This window comes from Momordica charantia (genome assembly GCF_013281855.1).
Source record: "Momordica charantia cultivar OHB3-1 chromosome 4 unlocalized genomic scaffold, Mcharantia_2.0 BLBB01000004.1, whole genome shotgun sequence".
Taxonomy (NCBI): domain Eukaryota; kingdom Viridiplantae; phylum Streptophyta; class Magnoliopsida; order Cucurbitales; family Cucurbitaceae; genus Momordica; species Momordica charantia.
In genome coordinates, this window is record NW_028275162.1 from 9,711,544 (window position 1) to 9,732,526 (window position 20,983).

The 20,983-nt window shown below is 37.4% G+C and overlaps 1 protein-coding gene across 1 annotated transcript; it reads left to right on the top strand.

Moving 5' to 3' along the window:
- The first annotated feature begins 19,078 nt into the window (after window positions 1-19,078).
- On the top strand, window positions 19,079-19,989 carry LOC148211758 (uncharacterized). The gene is made up of 2 exons (XM_088122910.1): window positions 19,079-19,520; window positions 19,844-19,989. Exons 1-2 carry the CDS (start codon window positions 19,079-19,081, stop codon window positions 19,987-19,989), a joined length of 588 nt encoding a protein of 195 aa, XP_087979036.1.
- The last annotated feature ends 994 nt before the right edge of the window (window positions 19,990-20,983 follow it).

The following is a 20,983-nucleotide window of genomic DNA, read 5'->3' on the forward strand; positions in this document are numbered from 1 at the left end:
GCCGACGTACATCTAGATAGAACATTTCTTTAGAGGTTTAGATCATCCTACTAAGATGATGCTAAACAATGCTGCCAACGGAGCCTTTACAAAGAAGACATTCAACGAGATAGTCGACATCCTAAATGACATAGCTTCATACAACGAACTATGGTGTTCGAAAATATCTAGGGCAGCACCAAAGAAGCAAGATCCAGCTGGAGTTTTGGCTCCGATATTGCGACCTCGATGCAAAAAGAGATGGTTACAATGAACCGGAGGCAGAAAGAGATGGCGTTGGGAATAAAAAATCCATTAGCCACGTCGATACAACCTGTGCAGTCGGATTATTGCACTTCTGCCCCTGTTTGCCAAGTCAACGATCTCATTTGTTCATTCTGCAGTGAAAACCATATTTATGATAATTGTCCACATAACCCTACTTCCGTTTTTTATGTAGGACATGGGAACAATAGGAACTTTAACCCATATTCGAACACCTACAACCCAGGTTGGAGGCACCACCCTAATTTCTCAAAGGGAGGTCAAGGAGGTTCGAGCGGTTTTAATCAAGGGCAGAGCCAGCAGAACAAGCAGCCCTATGTTCCACCTACACAGCAATACATCCCGCCACCGCAAGAGCAGTACGATCAGAGAACACAGACTCCACCAGTTCAAAATAACAACTCAAATCTTGAGAATATGATGAAGGAGTACATGACCCGAACCGACGCAGTGATACAATCCCAAGCGGCATCAATGAGGAATTTCGAGACCCAATTGGGACAGCTCGCCAATGAATTGAAGAATAGACCACAAGGTTCTTTTCCAGGCCATACTGAATTACCAAAATGAGAAGGGAAAGAACATTGCAAAGCTGTCACCCTTAGGAGTGGACTGGCATATGATGAACCAACAATGCCAACAACAGATGTACAGATTCTGTCCACTGAACCAACTGTAAAGATACCAGAGAATCCAACCACACTAGAAAAAGAAAATATTAGAAAAGGTAATGAGGACACCCCGAGTGTTCCTCCACAATACAACCTTCTTTTACCCCTACTCCCCCGTTTCCACAAAGATTAGTTAAGAAAAATAATGATTCCCAGTTTAGAAAATTTTTAGATATTTTAAAACAATTGCATGTAAATATACCATTAGTAGATGTTCTAGAACAGATGCCAAATTATGCTAAGTTTTTGAAAGATATAGTTTCTAGGAAGAAAAAGATAGGAGAGCATGAACTGGTAGCCATGACAAAATGTAATAGTGAAGCTGTAGGCAGCCCGCTACCTATGAAATGTAACGATCCTGGCAGTTTTACCATTCCATGTTCCATTGGAGGGAAAAACTTAGGTAGGGCATTATGTGATCTAGGCGCTAGCATTAATCTTATGTCATTATCAGTTTTCAAATCTTTAGGCATAAGAGAAGCTAGACCTACTACGGTTACCCTCCAACTAGCAGATAGATCTATCATAAGACCTGAGGGAAAGATAGAAGATATTTTAGTCCAGGTGGACAAATTCATTTTCCCTGCGGACTTTATCATTCTAGATTGCGAGGCGGACTTAGACGTTCCCATTATTTTAGGAAGACCATTTCTAGCCACTGGGGATACAGTTTTTAATGTGAGGAAGGGAGAAATTACAATGAGGGTAAATAATGAAGAAGTTAAATTTAACGTTCTAGACGCCATGAAATTACCAGGAGAATTTGAAGAGTGCTCTGCTATAACTAGCTTGAATCCTGTTATGTTTGATGAGTTTTATGACTTGTTAGTTACAGAGATTGAAGAAGAGCTTGATAAGATAGCAGAAGGACCGAAAGATGTGACTAATCCTGTTGAAAAAATACAAAAAGAATAATGCAAGTCGTTACTTCCGTCCATAGTGGAACCACCCACTTTGGAGCAGAAGCCATTGCCGTCGCATTTGAAATATGTGTATCTAGGGGATAACGACACTTTACTAGTTATTATAGCTTCCAATTTATCACCTACTAATGAATATTCTTTATTGCAGATTTTGGAGAAACACAAAAAGGCCATTGGATGGACGATAGCAAATATCCGAGGGATAAGCCCGGCCTTTTGCATGCACAAAATCTTATTGGAAGAAGATGCTAAGAACTCTATTGAGAGTCAAAGGCGGTTGAACCCGAAGATGAAAGAGGTTGTAAGGAAAGAAATTCGTAAATGGCTTGACGCCAGTGTTATATACCCAATATCCGACAGCAGCAGGGTAAGCCCAGTACAGTGTGTACCAAAGAAAGGGGGTATAACCGTGGTGGCCAACGAGGAGAATGAGCTCATCTCAACCCGAACTGTGAATGGGTGGAGAGTTTGCATTGACTATCACAAACTCAACAAGGTAACGAAGAAAGACCATTTTCCTCTACCATTTATTGACCAAATGCTCGACCGTCTGGCAGGTAAGGATTTCTATTGTTTTTTAGATGGATATTCGGGTTATAATCAAATTACTATTGCTCCAGAAGACCAGGAGAAGACAACATTTACGTGTCCGTATGGTACGTTCGCTTTCAGGCGAATGCCCTTTGGATTATGCAATGCACCCGCGACTTTTCAGAGGTGTATAATGGCCATCTTCTCTGACATGGTTGAAAATATTCTAGAAGTTTTTATGGATGACTTTTCTGTTTGTTGAAATTCTTTTGACGCATGTTTAGTTAATTTGGAGAGAGTATTGGAGAGATGTGAACAAACAAACCTAGTCCTAAATTGGGAGAAGTGTCATTTCATGGTACAAGAGGGTATTGTTTTGGGTCACAAAATTTCCAAGCAAGGAATAGAGGTAGACCACACTAAGATAGACATCATTTCAAAGCTACCTCCTCCCACGAATGTTAAACGGATTAGAAGTTTTTTAGGGAATGGGGGATTTTACCGCCGCTTTATAAAAGACTTTGCTAAAATTTCTAAACCCTTGTGTCAATTGTTAGAACATGATAGACCATTTGTTTTTTATGATGACTGTTTAAAATCATTTGAAATGTTGAAAGTTGCTTTAAGTTCAGCCCCTATAATTATCGAACCTAATTGGGATTTACCTTTCGAGCTCATGTGTGATGCTAGTGATTATGCAATAGGAGCTATGTTAGGACAACGTAAAAACAAGATCTTGCATCCTGTATATTATTCTAGTAAGACTCTGACCGGTGCACAACTCAATTACACTACTACTGAAAAGGAACTGTTAGCAGTTGTGTTCGCCTTTGATAAGTTTAGGTCTTACTTGATAGGCACAAAAGTCATTGTTTTTACTGACCATTCTGCTTTAAAATATTTATTTGCTAAAAAATATGTGAAACCACGTTTGATACGGTGGATTTTGTTACTTCAAGAGTTTGATATTGAAGTTAGGGACAGGAAGGGTACTGAAAACCAAGTTGCTGATCACCTGTCTAGATTGGAATCCCCGCTCTGGGATGATGGAACTGTTATACGTGAACATTTTATTGACGAGCAACTCTTGCGAGTTGATTCAGTTTCGTGGTATGCCGATATAGCAAATTATTTAGTAAGTCGAATAGTTCCTTATGAGTTTAACAAGCAACAAGTAAAGAAATTTCTAAATGAAGTTCGATTTTATCGTTGGGATGAACCTTTTTTATATAAGCTAGGACCTGACAATATCTTATGCAGGTGTGTAGCAGAAGAAGAGCACGAGGCGATATTAGACGCTTGTCATATGTCTCCATATGAAGGACATTTTGCAGGACACAAAACCGCAGCCAAAGTTTTGCAAAGTGGGTTCTTTTGGCCCACTCTGTTTAAAGATGCACATAAGTTTGCCCAGGTTTGTGACAAATGCCAATGGACAGGTAATATATCTAAACGCCATGAAATTCCTCAAACCCCGATCCTTGAGATTGAAATATTTGATGTGTGGGGTATAGATTTGATGGGTCCATTTCCATCTTCTAATGGTAAGCTTTATATATTGTTAGCAGTAGATTATGTTTCGAAATGGATAGAAGCCATTGCAACTGCTACCAATGATTCTAAAGTTGTTATTCGTTTTCTGCAAAAGCACATTTTTACGCGTTATGGAACCCCGCGTTGTCTGATAAGCAATAGGGGGGCTCATTTTGTGAATAGGTCTATGCAAAAGTTGCTGGCTGAATACAATGTGCGTCATAGGGTTGCAACAGGATATCATCCTCAGTCGAATGGGTTAGCCGAAATATCTAATAGGGAGATAAAAAACATTTTAGAAAAAACTGTAAATTTTAATCGTAGGGATTGGTCTTTGAAGCTTGATGATTCACTTTGGGCATATAGGACAGCATTTAAGACTCCCCTCGGCATGTCCCCCTATAGGCTAGTCTTTGGAAAAACATGTCATTTGCCTCTTGAGCTAGAATATAAAGCATTTTGGGCTACTAAGAAATTAAATTTTGATTTGTCGGCTGCAGGTGAAGCGAGGACGTTACAATTGTTGGAATTAGAAGAACACAGGCAATTTTCTTATCAGAATGCTAAGTTGTTTAAGGAAAAAACTAAACAGTGGCACGATAGGCGTCTTCGGCCGAACAATCTTCAAGAAGGTGATCTGGTTCTGTTATTCAATTCTAGGTTGAAACTTTTTCCTGGGAAACTTAAGTCTAGATGGTCTGGTCCCTTTAAATTTTTAAAGTCTACCCATATGGGGCAGTGGATCTAGTTGACTCTAAGAGAAGTATTTTTAAAGTAAATGGGCAGATACTTAAGCCATATTTTGGAGAACCAGTGGATAGAGGAAAAACCTCTATTCAACTTTCAGGACAATAAATTTTTGCGAAAAATGTTTTTTTCCTTCTTATCCATTTTGAAAGAACAAAAGTAAAAGAAAGAAGTTTTTGTATCTTACATTCTTTTTGTTTAATCATAAAAAGTTTTGCTTATTAAGAGAATGTTCTTGAGAACATTGAAAAAAAAAAGAAGAAAATTACGCAGGCGCCTGGTGCCTGCCCTTTGCGGAAAAAAAAAATCACGCAGGCGCCTGGTGCCTGCCCTGTTTTTTCCAGAATTTCGAAAAATTTTTTTCCTTCATGGTTTGGGTTTCATTTTCGAATTTTATGGGTTTTATTTTGGGTCAAACATTAATCCTTTGTGATTTAAGTTTCAAATCTCTCCTTAAACTCAAAAATACTTCAAATTTTGTTTCCCTAATCCTATTTGGAATTCAAACTTATTTTTTCCTTTTCGGTTTAGGAAACCTAGTTTAAAACTCAATCTCTTCCCATTTAGGATTTAGTTTGGGGACAGCTTTAAATAGACCCATTGCCTAAGACTTACACCTCAACAAAAACCCACACAACTCTCTTCCTCCCCTTTGTTTTTTCGAAAAAAAAAATACTCCCTCACCACCCTTGTTTTTGATTTTCAGCCACAACCAAGAAGAAGAAGACATTTCCAACCTTTGTTTATTTCTATGGTTTTTTTTCTCAACACACTTCACTCCCTACTTCTCCTTCCCAAGCTCCTACACAACCTCCTATGATGGGCCCACATGGTTATGTAAATTTTCAGCAGCTACCCACCCTTAATATACCTCAAAACAGTGAGTTTAGGGCTGCAAATCCTCAACAACTTCCTCCAATCATAAATCCGGGTATGTACCAACCGTTTATGTTTAACCCGGCTCCTTCCTATCATTTTCCCTTGTCCCAAATGCAAATTCAAGCTAGTGTTCATCTTATGGAATGCCCAACCCATCTATTCTATTCCCTAGCCTTCCACCTTATTATGGAATGGGTAATTGGGTACCTCCACAAAATTATGGGATGATTTCACCTAGGGTTCTCCCACCACCTCAACTTCCATTCCTAGAAAGAGGACCTCAAGCACCCCAATTGAACCCTAACATATTGAGTACCTTCAACATGGGACAACTAAAACCCTTAGAGCCTCCTATGATGCCAATCCCAACCAATATGCAATGGATACAGGAGTTGAGCATGAAGGAGAGCAAAAGAAGAGCCATAAACAAAGGCTAGAGCCCGAGGTCTCGATAGGGCAAAAGAGGAAGGGCAAGGAGGTGCTGACGGATCTAGAAATTGAGGAAGATGGGAGTAGTAGGCGTCTGACGCCTAAGGGTTCATCTATGGAGAACAGGGATGAGGAGCAGTTTTATTCATCTCCGTTGATTATTACATCTGGAGATGGTAATGATGATTTTCTACTGGTTTCACGAGGCAATTGTTCAAATATGCCAGAAATGGAGGATACCGAAAACGAAGTGGTAAGAAAAGATATTCAGGAACCTTCCCCATTGGATACACCTACAGAAGGAGCATTTTTTAGTCACCAAGCGTTGCCTATTGGGGCAACTGGATCTACTCCGTTGGCAACGGATGAGTATGTCACACCGATGGCCACTCTACCAGGGGTAAGGGATTCTCACGCTATTCCTTCTAATGCAGTTAACCCGCTTGGGTGTGATACAGGTAGATCCAAGGTTGGGGAGAATAGTACTCAAGAACCTACCAGAGAAGAAGATCCTGAGGACACGCAGACGTTAAAGGAAATGTTCCAATACAAGAGGCGGGAGAAAAAGAGTTCAAAACGTCGTGCAGTTCATACTAAGAAGCCGACAGTGCCCATGAATGAACCTAAAACAAGAGCTGCGAAAGCTAAAGCAGCTGAAGCTAAGAAGAAGGTAGTGGCACCTGGGCCAGTTAATACAATCGAACTAGACTTGTCTAAGGGAGATGAGGTCGAGACGCAATGGAACACGGCGAATTTAGCCACTCGAACTTCATTAATGAAATCCCGTAAGATTATGACAGAATTGGGATTCGACCTCAATCTAGGAGATGTGCCTGACGATTGGAGGGAGACCGCCAGAGATAAAGAATGGAGACCACTCATTCAGCCCATACAATGTGAGGCTTTGGAGTTAGTCAGAGAGTTCTACGCTGCTGTCCATCCCCAGTCACATATAGCCATTGTGCGTGGGAAGGAAATAAGGTTTGATGCCACTCAGATCAACTACACCTTCAACATTGAGAATATTAGAGATGCTGTGGGAAATAAGATGTTAGTGACTCCGACTCTAGAACAGCTCGGTGAGGCTTTAGAATGTGTTGGGAAGCCCTCTGCCACTTGGGATTTGACTACTTATGGCAAGGTACGACTAAAACCCGAGGATGTTTCACTAGCTGTTGCAGGATGGTTATATATAGTCAAAAACAGAATTCTGCCAACGGAGCATGATGAGCATGTCACTCAGGATAGGGCACTGCTGGTTTATGTCATGCTAAAGGGCATAGATGTGAATTATGGAGAATTGATCAATACTAGTATCCATGAGTGTGCCCACCGGACACGTGGTAAGCTTTATCACCCACGCTTGGTCACTTCTTTATGCTTGCGACAAGGTGTGCAGCTCCCTACGGATCAAATTAAGAGAGATGCCCCAGTTGTGGAAGAGAAGAATATTCGGAGAATTATCGCCCATGCGCTACAAAGAAGGGCAGGTACTGGGTTGTCTCCTACATCGGAGATCCGTCGTCTCCGAGAGGAGAACCAACAGCTGCGAGATCAGGTTCGAGAAGTCGTGCAACATATCTACAACTTGAGGGCTTCATTGGATTTTGCAGTTTTACCTTCATGGCCTCCAGCGCTAGCTGCTATCCTTGGTCATCCATCTTCCAGTACCGACACTGATCCTTGTCCACAACCTCCAACTTCATGAAGGGGAGGTTCCTTCTTTGCTATTTTTTATGTTTTATTCTTTTGGTTAATGACGCCGTTTGCATATTCTAGCCTTACTACGATGTTTTTTTGTATTGATTATGTTTCGAGCTCAGTTGAAGCATGCATAAATTAGTATCGTTTATCTTCTGATCACTTAAAGTATGCTTTCACTTAATCTTAGTTTAGCTTTTCACATGCCTACTTTGAAGCATCTGTGCTGTGCATGTGATTTCATGTCAATGATGATTCTAAGAGATTGTTGAGTTTTCTGTTCTATGTCTGACTAAGCTTTGAGCTATTTCATTCGTTTATGTGATAAACTCATTTTCTTTTATGTCTTTTTGATCTTTACAGACTATAAGCTTTTTCTTTGCCCCTATATAGGAAGTCCTTGTCCTTTTTACTGTTAAGCCCTTTTCATCAGATGCAAAAGTCTTTTCCCAGTGAGGACACTGTCTCTCTTAAGTTTGGGGGGGACAGTCGTTGTGTCAGTCATTGTTTCAGAAAGATAAAGTGTTATTTATATTTGAAAAATCATGCTATTTTCTTTTGAAAAAGAGTCAGTTGGAAAGAAAGAAAGTGTTGAAAAGCACTTAGCAGTAAGGATGGTGATAAGTGACTTCGTTGAGAGAAAAGTTGCAAAAGAGTAAAAAGAGTCTTGTTGAGAGAAAATAAGAGTGGGGAAAATACTTATGTTAGAAAGAAAAGAGTGGTAAAAACAATGAGAGTTAAAGAAAATGTATTTATGATTTCCGAGTCCTACTGTAGACACCCATTTAGTTTTAGGTTGGGTGTTGACTTTGAAAATAGCAGTAAGGATGGTGATAAGTGACTTCGTGTTTTTCATTGTCGTCGTCTTATGACCTAGCTGTTAGTTTCAAAGTCTTTCTACGAGTAGTTGTGGTCGAAACCGATGTTAGTGTGTGGAAACCTCAGGGGCTAGTAGCCGGTCTTTCAAATGTAAAAGTCTCAATGTAAAAAGGGAGTGTGCAGATTACTTAGGGGTATTTGAAAACGTTTTCTGTTTTTGAAAGGAGAAAGGATTTTGAAAGAGAAAGTTTTTATCATTTCAAACTTGGTTTATAGTGACTAAGCTTACAAAGGCAATAGAATGGTAGGATTTGACATCTTTTCCCTGAGACAATTTATGATTGAACATCTCGGTTGCTTTTGCTTTACCTTGTCAATGTGTTAGAAAGTTGATTAAAGTTGCTAAGTTTTGCTTGAGGACAAGCAAAAAGTTAAGTTTGGGGGTGTGATTACGCTTGTTTACATGCGTAAAAAGAAGGTTTTAGATCCTGTTTTTACTATGTTTTGACTTTGTTTCGGACTTTTTCTCGGTCGTTTGAGTTCCAATTCATGCAAAATTCATATATGATGGTTTGTGGTTGGCTTATATTGTATTTATGACATTTTATGACCATTTGGGAGTGCAAATTAATCAAAAGACGGAAAAACCTTCATTGGAGGCGCCAAGCGCCTGGTAGGCTGCAGAAATCCTGGTTTTCATCCAACTTTGTCCTTAATGAAACGCGTCTTCCAATGCGTTTTGGTGGTTCCAACCGATGTATACATGTAGAAGAAGTGTTCCACTATCAGTTTAAGCATGATTTGGTCAGTCAAAGGAGTTGGAAATGGGTGATCCACCAGCGTTTTAGGACCTACCTAACCAATTCTGCACAGCTATAAATTCCAGCAGCTTCTCCACCAAATTCATCAAGCCTTGCTTCCTTCTCTTGATCATTCTTAGTATTTCTTTGTTGCTTTCTAAGTACTTTTGAGTTGCTTTCATTAGTTGCTTTTAGTTTTTAAATCCCGAGCACTTTACATTCCTTTATTGAGCTTTGTTTTGTTTCTGTTGTTACTTAGTTATTTTCTACCTATTCAAATTTATAAAAATCCAGCACTTAGCTTATCTTTACTTTGCCTTTACTTTATTTTTAGTTAAGAGAATTGTGTTTTTGGAGGAAAGAGCACGTGACACTCCCCCTTGCTTGAAAGAGAAGGGCGAAGCTCTCAATCCTGAGCAAAACTCTCCGTTAGTTAACTTTTGTTTTTCACACATGCATTTCAATTTCAACCATTTTACTTGCTGTATTTTCTTCAATATGTCTTTCTAAATTCCCGTCTGTAGCCCGGTTATGGATAGTTAGCCTTTTATTTCTAAAAAGGGTTGCTAAGAAGTAGTGTTTTTGCTTTCCACTCATTGTTCAACATGTTTTCCCAAAAGTTAGGATTTAGAGAAGGCCACTGTAAGTCTTACAAGTCAATACTGAAAAGGTTGCTTATTTGCATTGTTGAGTGGTTAAACCGAGGAGAGGAGCGCCTTAGACATAAGGGTTCCGGTTAAGTAGCCTAGACATAGGACCTTAACCCGAGGTTGCGACTATTTCCATCCTAAAACTAAGATATCTCTCATAATAGACATATTAGGGAATGTCTTAGGACTTTGAACTTGCTTAGACATAAGTCAAGTGAAAAGCGTAGTCGTTGGTTCCTAAAGTAAAATGCATATCGTCCTTAGCGTATCCTTGATTCTTTGTTGGCTAACTTGAAGTAATTCAGGCTAGGTTTTACCATTATAAGACCAAATCCCAAATCCAAAACCATTATTTGTGACCACTTCCCATTTTACAAGAATCACTCATTTCAACATTCACTATTCATTAAAACTTTAGAGTTTGGAAATTATTTAGAAGTCTTTGAGGATCGATACTTGGATACTCCATCCATTTTATATTACTCTGACAGGTGTGCGCTTGTATCTATAGAATTGTTACCACGCTTAGTGCGTGCGTTCAACATAACCTCAGTCAATACTCACTCTCAGTACTAAAGTGTGCAGCAATTGTTTGCTTATTTGAAGACCAAGAGATCAGGGAGTTGTCATAGAAGATGCAATAAGCACCAATAGATCGTCGGTCATATAGACAACAAGACCAATCAGCATCTAGTAACCTATGAGAGAAAGTGTTGAACTAGGTGAGATGTGAGGGTCAAAGGTGATTGTACCCTCGAGATAGCGAAGAACCCATTTCATAGGTAGGAGCCTTGAGAAATTGGCTTAGTTTATTGACAATAAATGCAATGTTTAGTCTTGTGTGTGAGATATTGGAGGGCCCCAATGATGGTTTGATAGGTGGTAGGATTGTCAATGGGAGTGCCTTACGAAATGGAAAGAGTGCGGCCGACAACAGTTGGAGTTGGACAAGATTTGATATGTTGCATTCTAGCTTTGAACAAGATGAAGAATATATCTCCAATGCATGAGAGTAGGCCACCAGCATTGTTGTTGCACCTCGATACCAAGGAAATAGTCAAGTTGGCCAAGATCCTTCAGTGCAAAAATAAAGAGCTGAGTTGTTTGATGAATTATTGGTAAGTCAAGGACATGTACCTGTAAGTAAAATGTCATGAACATAAACAAGTAAGAAAATTTGTTGCCATTTATCGTGTAATAGATTAAGGAACTATCAAGTTTCGAGTTTTTGAAATTCCAGTGGAGTTGGCATTACTTGAGCTGGTCATACTAGTTCTTATGGACTTGTTTGAAACCATACAATGCCTTGTGGAGTTTGTAAACATAATTCAGATGAAGAGGATCAACATATCTTTCGGGTTGAGTCATGTACACATCTTCAACGAGATGTCCATTTAGAAAGGCATTGTTGATGTCGAGTTGGCAGATGGATCATTGATTTGAAACAGTTAGTGTCAGAATTAACTTGATGGTGGGAGGTTTGATGATAGGAATAAATGCGTGTCCCCAAAGTCCATAGTTGGTGTTTGGTGAAATCCCTTCATTATAAGATGAGCTTTGTGTCTTGGATGCTTCTATCAGGATTGAGCTTGAGACGAAAGACCCATTTGTTTCCAACCACAACGTAATTTGAAGAGAGGGGAACAAGAGACCAAGTGGTATTGTGCAATAGAGCTCTATAGTCATTGTCCACGGTGAAGGGATCGAATCCTGCAGCTGAAGCGCGTGAACACTTGTGTTTCGATTTTAAAATATAACAAAGAAAAGACAAAAGCATTATAATAGGGAAGTAGAATCTACATTTGAAGACTGTTCTTCACTATAGATCGACGCTACCAAGAAGCCTTTCTCGCTATCTCCTCTTGATGTTAAGAACTCGGTTGGTATGAACCTTCTTGAAATTGAGAGGAAGAACGAGAGATTGAGAGAGAGGTTTTGTGTTGGAGTTTCAAAAACTCATTCAATCGAACCCCAAAAACAAAAGGAGGGAACCTCGCTTTTAAAGGAATGAATGATGAAGGAAAGTTACAACTTCCCGACTCACCATTTTCCCACTTCCCAACGTAAATGGTGGGAAGTGGGAAGGTTTTCTCCTTTGTTTTTTTTTCTTGTGTTAAATAAATAATTTAATTAAAATCAAATTTAATTAATTACAAAAAAAACATTAAATTGTTTAAATAAAATCTAATTGAGTTTAACCAAATTAATATAATCAATTAATTTAATTAAATCATATTTAGTTAAATTAAACTTAAATTAATCAACCATATTATAATCAGATTAAAATATTATTTCTCTCATAACATACAGTTTAATTTTGAATCCAATTTAAAATTAACTTTATATCATAATGTATCAATATACATTATATTCGTTGCATCTCATATACTTAACTTTAATTCCCTTTAACAAATTTGAACAATTCAAATTCTTTTCAAGACTAAATGTTCTTAACCGTCCTTTACGAGCTAGCAAGAAGACCTAATGGACCTACAGATCAGAAGCTTCAATGATACGAAATTAACTGATTAAACTCAATAACCATATTAATCAACATTCATTAACTGTTGGTCACTCCACTAAAGACTCATAGTTACACTCTTCTCAGTGTATAGTATTTTGTATCCAAGAAATTTTAACCATTAACAGTAAATCAATCCTTCACGAGTGCTCGTAACTACAGCTGGATCAAATTACCGTTTTACCTCTTAGTTACATTTTTCACCTTAAGTACCACTGATTCTCTAATAAACAACCTATTTATGGTCTGACCATTAAATAGAAGTCCCTCTTGAGCAAGTGAAAGGGTAGGGCCCCTTGTTCACATCTCGGAGTCAGCACTTAAGAGAACACTCATCTACTTACCCTAACGTTGGGAACGAGTGAATTCCATCTTGTGTGGTTATGTTTCTAGCTCCCCACTCAATCTTGTCCCCAAAATGGGAGAAATATTGAGTCGGCGACCCCGAGCCACTCTCAACCATACAAATCAAAGGACAATCTCTTATAGGCAAGAGTTCATAACTCACTCGGGATTGAGATTGAGTTACTGGTCTTCCTATGAAATAATAATCTATTAGTTAACAGTGTTACAGCTAAAGATTAATTATTTCACAGTCTGGTCTTATACAAACTCATTGCATATGATACCCCCACTTGCATGTCTCCACATTAGTAATTTGGATTGAGTCGTTTGCTATTACAAAGTGGACTATATCCATAGTGTTACCAAGATAACGTACCCAACCTTACACATATACTACAGACTCTTTCGGTTACTACTAGAACATTATCTACCTGTATATCAAATATATACTGTATATTAATTATATATTGTCTATTAAATATATACCCTATATATTAGTTATATATTGTTCCAGGTACATGAGATAACCTCGGATGTTAGTTTATTGGATTTGGGTTAATGCAACTCTAAAAGAAACTTCGATAACAACTTTATTGAACAAATATTTGTTTTATATTTACAAACCGCGAGTTTAAGGCATAAAACACAACACATGGCACTTTTCGATTCTTCGGATACAAGGGCCTCTTTGACGAAAGTATGCTTAGTGGGATGGACAGCGATGTCAGTTTGGGATTGAAAGGCTTTTGGCTTGAAAATTCCAGATTTGGCTCGAGTTTGCATGGGGTGGGTGGATATGGGTGGTGCTCGTGGGGTAGTCGTGTTAACAATGAGTTGGTCAGTGTTATTTGGTGTTGAGAAAGGAGATGAAACTAACTTGGAAGCACTATCGTGAGGTTAAGAAGTGAGCAGTGGCAAAGCAATGGTGATGTTCGGATGGTGTCCAACCTAGGAAAGAGAACTTGCAGTGAGTGGGTTAAAATAGTTTGGAAGAGGAGGAGATAAACAATAGAACACATGACCAGTAGGGTGGTGTTTGGGATATTGAATTTGAAATAATTGATAGAGCGCAAGTATACATCCGTCACAAGTAATAAAATGGAATGAGTATTCCAAGTATCGATCCACAGGGATAATAAAAATGATGTTGATCGGCGACTTTGCAATTGTTTTTAAGGTAACAAATATCAAGAATTGTGTTGCTTTTAGTGTTTAAAAACTTAATGAATAAACCCAGCACAATTACTTCAAATTAGCCAAAAATTACACAAAATTTTTCCAACTAGGCTACTGGCACCTCTACGGGTTTTTTTGTCGATTATGCTTCGCCATCTTCTTATGTCCAAGTGATTTTGAAGGTACAAATTCATTCATAATATTTCTACTAGAAAAGTAACTTATTTTTAATAAAAATCAACTGTAACCTTAGGTCGAGATCCTATGTCTAGGTTACTCGAGCGAAATCTTTATGTCTAAAGTCTTTCTCTCAAAAGTTACATCATTTAAGTTGTGGAACTATATCAACCTTTTAAGAATTGATGTTTGGTTAAAACAACTTCAAATGATAAATGAAGTGAAAAACACTTTTTTGCCTCGCTGGATTTTTAAAGCTTTTGCTAATTATCTATAACCGGACTTTGGAAAGTAAATTTAGCTCATCATTTTAAAGGAAGAACAGAATTGAATGATGTTTTAAATAGAAGACATGACTGAAAGAAGAATAGAATAATAATAAACTAAAAATGGTGAAGTTGTAACCCGAATGACCCTTACCTGTACTCTTTCGAGATTTGGGGATTAATACTCAGTCAAGTCCACAAGATTGTGTGATTACAAACTTTGTAAAGAAAAAAAAATTGAACTGAGATTAATAAACTTGCTGGAATTAATTTAAATGGAGTTCAAAACTTACCACTGAAAGGTAACAAGCTGAAAAGTAAGCATAAACTTGAAATAAACTAAGTTTTAAAATAACAAACAACTAAAGAACTAAAGAAAAACAAAATAGACTTAGAGCAAATAGTAGAAAGCTTGGAATGATCACACATGATGATTGAAGTGAAGGAAACTACTGAATTTATAGGGAGTTTTACGGTGGTTAAAGATTTGAGTTTTTCATGGAGAGTCATCTCTTCAAAAATTCTCCAACTTAATTTGTTATTGACTTGGCCTCTTTCTTTGCATGGAAGACACGTGGAGGGGTATGGAGAAAATGTCAAATACATTAAAACGTTTGTTTCTCATTAAGGGCATTCTCGGCATTGGACAAGGCACCAAGAGCCTAGCTTGGTAATTTCCTGCACAAAATCGTAATTTTTGTTATAATTCAACTCTAAATATTGTTAAAATGTTCTATATGCATGTATAACCCAAGGTAAATCAGAGTCAAAGGTTTTGGCCTCTAACGTAAGCTTAAAACACTGTTTTTAAGTGTAAAATAATGGAAAACAACACCTAACTAGCTTCTTTTTACCGTTGTAAACAAGGGAAATCAGGTGCACACAACTACGGGTGGCTGGGAAAATATAACATGTTTAGAAATATATCTCCTACCACTTTGATTTAAACAAATGTGAACTCTTTCCCTCCAAGTAATCTTCTAATGGATGGGAAAATGTAGTCGTGGCTGACTTGTGCGGCCACGGGGGTCGTGTTGGGTGTGTTACCATAAACTGGTAGTTTGTATTTATGTTAAATCAAATTGATATTCAATAAAGTTATATTCAATCAATTTGTTGTTGAATTCATAGCATCGTATTGTCCAAATCCAATAAACTAAACATCCAAGGTTATTATCATGTAAACGGGACAGTAGATATACTGGGTATATATTTGATGTACCCCGATATACAAGTGGATAATGTCCTTGAAATAACTTAAAGGGTCTATAGTATATGGATAAGGCTGGCTACCTTATCCTGGCAACACTATGGATACGACTCGCTCTGTAGATGTTACAGATGACCCAATCCAAGTCATTCGTATAGAGACATGCGAGTGGAGGTATCCTATACAATGAGTTTGTATAAGACCGGACCACGAAATAGTCAATCTTTAGATATAACATCGTTAACTAATAGATTACTGTTTCTTCGGATGACCAAGCAACTCATTCTCAATCCTGAGTGAGTTATGGACTCTTGCTTGTGAGGACACGAAAATATTCTATAGTGAGAAGAATGCAACTGCGGGTCTTTAGTGAAGTGGCCAGTAGTTAACTAATGTTGATTAATTCGGTCAATGAGTTTGACTGATTAATCTCGCATCGTTGGAGCTTATGATCTATAAATCCATTAGATCCCCTTGCTAGCTCACAACGGGTAAAACGAGAATCAAGTATTTGGAAAAATTTGAAATGTTCAAATTGCTCAAGAAATTATATGTATGTATATTAATACATTATAGTATATGTTAATTCTAAATTGAAACTATATATTATGAGAGAAATTATTTGAATGGGATTCAAAATAAAAATAAATATGAATAGGATTCATATTAAAACTATAGTTTAAAAATAATGTGCATGCGATGTACATTACAACTCTAGGTCATACGAGAAATGCTTTAAAATATGATTCTATTACGGTAATAAATAATTAAGTGTTAATTATTTATTTAATTAATATATATAATTAATTAATTGTTAATTAGTAATTAATTAATAAGCTTAATTATTATTATTAATTATTATTATTAATTTAATTAATATTAATATTAAAATAAAATAAAACATTCATCTACTTAATTGCATGAGAGTGGGAGGGTTAGTTTTGACGTGGGGTAACTCTCACATCATTCCTATTTTTGTAGAATAGTTCTCAAAACAGGAAAAGAACTTAAGTCTACCTCTGCATTCTCTCAAAATCAATCTCTCTTGATTCCCTTTTTGCTTCTAAATAAAAGCTCCCACAAGCGAGTTCTTATTCCCAAAGGATAGCTGGGAAGATCGATGGTGGTGTTGAACGGATTCATTGGAGAATATTTGAAGGTCTTCAAATGTAAGTTACTTTTTCCCCTATATTTTTCTTTGGTATTGTGGTTTTTGTTCCTAAAAATTAAAAAACAAGATCGTCGTTTCCGCTGCGGGATTAACGTCCCATCAATTGGTATCAGAGGGGTGTTTATGTTCTAAATTTTTTAGGATCAAAATCATACAAAATAGTGGATAATTCTGCATTTTCGGAATATGGGTTTTGCGGGTTGGATGTTTACGAATTTTGGCATATAGATAGCATTTTTCTTCATGATTTGTTCTTGTAAGGGCCCGTTGTTTTCTATATTTAATTTATTAATCGAGTCTGTAAGTCTGGGTCGCTCAAAAGCTGTTCGTGGCTTCGGATTTGACGAAATTTTGCAGAAAACGACGAAGAAGACGAAGCAAGCCACGTATATAGCGCCATGGCAATTTGCAGCAACCCCATTACACTGTGGAAGAACAGTAGACAGCACCACGGCGCTGCACTGTACCGCTGCGGTGCTGTCCCGGGTGTTTCTAACGTGCTGGTTCGGGGTTCGATGGCTGTTTCGGGCGTTTTTTTTTTTTATTACTTTTGTTGCTTTCTTAGGGTGTCAAAATGCGTTCCAACTTTGCTATTTCATTATTTTATGCATTTTGAATGTATATTTTAATTAAATGTATATTGCATAATGTATGACATATAGTTTTAAAATCTCACCATAGGATACATGCATCATATGTATATTTGATATATACTGTGTATGTAACCATATAGTTAAAATTGTTATAATGTATGGATGCGTGTTTTAATTTTCATAATTGATTAATATAAGTGTTATATTAATTAGATGAAAATAAAGTTGCATTAAGCATGACATTACTTGAGTTAATATAATTGTTATATTAATGTATATTGTCAATGCATGATTATAGGTTTAATTTCTTGAATTTTATAAGAGTTATAAAATTTTGGTATATAGAAATTAAAATCTATAATAAAGAATTGCATGGAAACATAAGGTCTAAGTTAATTAATTTAAAGGGGTTTAAAATTAATTAGACCTTAGGTCATATCTTCTAATATGATTAGGGGGTAGTCTTTTATTTTGTTTTTAACTTGGTTTGAAATGACATAATAAAAGACTAAATATAAAATATTGCTTATAAGGGAACCTTGTCTAAGGAAGGTTCTGTCTAGGTTGAGGTATTTAAGCTGACCGTAAGGGAACATCTCTACCTGAGAACAGACCTGAAGGTTGAATTAGTCAATATTTTATATGCATGCAATAATATCATGAGTTTCTTGAAACGTTTAATAAACTAATACATAAATGTAAAACTTCCAATATAAATAGTTATATTGAGCCGACTAAAAATTCACTCAGATAATTTCACTTAGCTGGAATTTACTTAATTAATATACCTTAGTCTTAGAATACTAAGTGGGAGCAAAAGAGAATGTGTAATATATCACGTATATTTTTTATCTACAAGGTATATATAACATATTTTTTTCTCTCTCGTTTCCCCTTAATGTTCACACTTTGAGTTTCATGCTCGGCCTCATGTCGCCCTGGGAGCAGCATCCCTACGGAGGGTGTTTGCATGGTTCAATATCGAGGTAAATGGAGATAATATTCATATTAAGTGGGAGAAGAACGTGTGACAACACATCCTACGGTCTCCACCATTAGTTTGTACCGTGAGATTACATACATGACCTGCTTGTCGTCCTGGTGCGATCATCCCTACGAGGGTCCATTGTATGGAATCAAAACCAAGGCAAACTCCATAAATGGATAAAGGTCTCTTAGGTTTTGCTCCAATATTTTCCTTCTCTACGGCAGGATTATTGGAGCAGACCTCTGAGGTTTGAAAATGATAGATCACACTTACGAGGAGTTGTTAAGCTAGTTAGCAATTTCTTGACCAAATAAACGATGACTAAAGATTATAGGAATAAGAGTTATTCTGGTGTAAGATTTAGTTGAAAATGTTTCAATTCAGTGAAGGAGTAACTATCTGCCCTATGGTGGCTGTTGCTCTAAATCACTGAAGCGTCGTTGCAAAACAATTTTGTTAGAGTGCTTAATTACTTTTTCTAAAATTTGATTGGATTTAAAGGATAATGCATGAAACTAATATAGGTTTGTTTTTATTTTCAGCATGCCTACTTCTATAATTGCATTCTTTGCCGCGGAAAAACTTAATGGCGAGAACTACAAATAATGTAAATCGAACCTAAACACTATACTAGTGATAGATGATCTTAAGTTCGTCTTGCAAGAGGATTGTCCTCAAGCTCCTATGCCTAACGCCACTGTGGGAGTGCGCACCACCTATGATCGGTGGATTAAGACTAATGACAAGGTCAAGGTCTACATCTTGGCGAGCATATCTGATGTGTTTGTAAAGAAACACGAGAACATGGTCACCGCCAAGGAGATCATGGACTTGCTGCAAAACATGTTTGGAGCACCATCCTCACAGGCTCAACATGAAGCCTTTAAGTTAATCTACAACTCGTACATGAAGAAGGGCTCATCAGTGCAAGAACACATTTTCAACCTGATGGTCCACTTCAATGTGGCAGAGACAAACGAGGCTGTTATAAACGAGCAGAGTCAGATCAGTTTCATTCTGAAATCTCTTCCGAAGAGTTTCCTACAATTTCGCAGCAATGCAGTGATGAATAAGTTGAAGTACACTCTTAACACGCTCTTAAACAGGCTGCAGACCTACCAGTCAGGTATGAACAATAAGGGACAATAAGCGGAGCAAACGTTGCCACCTCAAAAAGGTTCCACCGAGGTTCAACCTCTAGAATCAAGTTTGCGCCCTCTTCTTCCGGAAGTAAGACTTTTAAGAAGAAGAAAGCTGCTGACAAGGGGCCTAAACCTGACTTCGCTGCTGCAGTTACCAAGAAAGGCAAGGCCAAGGTTGTAGACAAAGAAAAATGTTTCCACTGCAACGTGGACGGACATTGGAAGCGCAATTACCCGAAATACCTGGCCGAGAAAAAGAAAGTCAACAAAGGTAAATATGATTTACTTATTTCGGAAACTTGTTTAGTGGAGAATGATTACTCTGCCTGGATACTTGATTCAGGAGCTGCTAACCATGTTTGTTTTTCATTTCAGAGAATTAGTTCCTTGAGGCAGCTTGAAGCCGGAAAGCTCAAGGTCGGAACGGGAGAGTCATCTCAATTGTGGCAGTAGGAGTGCTTAAGTTATTTTAGACAAGAAATCATATATTTTATTAGATAATGTATATGTTGTTCCTAAAATTAAGAGGACCTTGATTTCTATTTCTTGTCTATTAGAACAATTGTACTCTGTTTCATTTTCTTTGAATGAAGTATTCATTTCCAGAAATGGTGTTAACATTTATTCTGCCAAGTTAGAAAAAAACTTGTATGTGCTAATACCAACCATAACTAAAGTAGTTTTAAATACTGAGTTATTTAAAAATGCTAAAACACGATCTAAAAGGCAAAAAAAATCTCCCAAAAAAATACCTATCTTTGGCAGTTAAGATTAGGTCACCATTAATCTCAATAGGATTGCTAGGTTGGTTAAGAATGACCTTCTAAGCGAGTTAGAAGACGATTATTTACCCCCATATGAATCTTGTCTTGAAGGCAATATGACTAAAATACCTTTCACTGGAAAAGGTTACCCTTAGACTTATACATTTTGACCTTTGTGGTCCGATGAATGTTAAAGCTCAAGAAGAGTATGAATACTTCATCTCTTTTATAGATGATTATTCAAGGTATCGTTATCTATACCTAATGCAACACAAGTCTGAAGCCCTTGAAAAGTTCAAGGAGTATAAGACCGAAGTTGAAAATCAATTAGGTAAAACCATTAAAACATTTCCATCTAATCAAGGTGGAGAGTATATGGACTTGAGATTCCAGGACTATATGATACAAAATGGAATCACGTCTCAACTCTCAGCCCCTGGTACACCTCAACAGAATGGTGTATCAGAAAGGAGAAACATAACCTTGTTGGACATGGTTCGATCAATGATTAACCATGCTTAGTTGTCTGGCTCATTTTGGGGTTACACAATGGAGACTGCAGTTTATATTTGAACGTAATTCCATCGAAGAGTGTTTCTGAAACGCCCTTTGAACTATAGAAGGGTCGTAAAGCTAGTTTACGTCACTTCCATATTTGGGGATGTCCGACAAATGTGTTTATG

Bases quoted from the DNA above. Each gene is read 5' to 3' on its own strand.
- LOC148211758 (XM_088122910.1), top strand. From the start codon at position 19,079: ATGCCTAACGCCACTGTGGGAGTGCGCACCACCTATGATCGGTGGATT. The intron at 19,521-19,843 runs GTATGAACAATA...AAACTTGTTTAG, and splicing joins GCTGCAGACCTACCAGTCAG to TGGAGAATGATTACTCTGCC.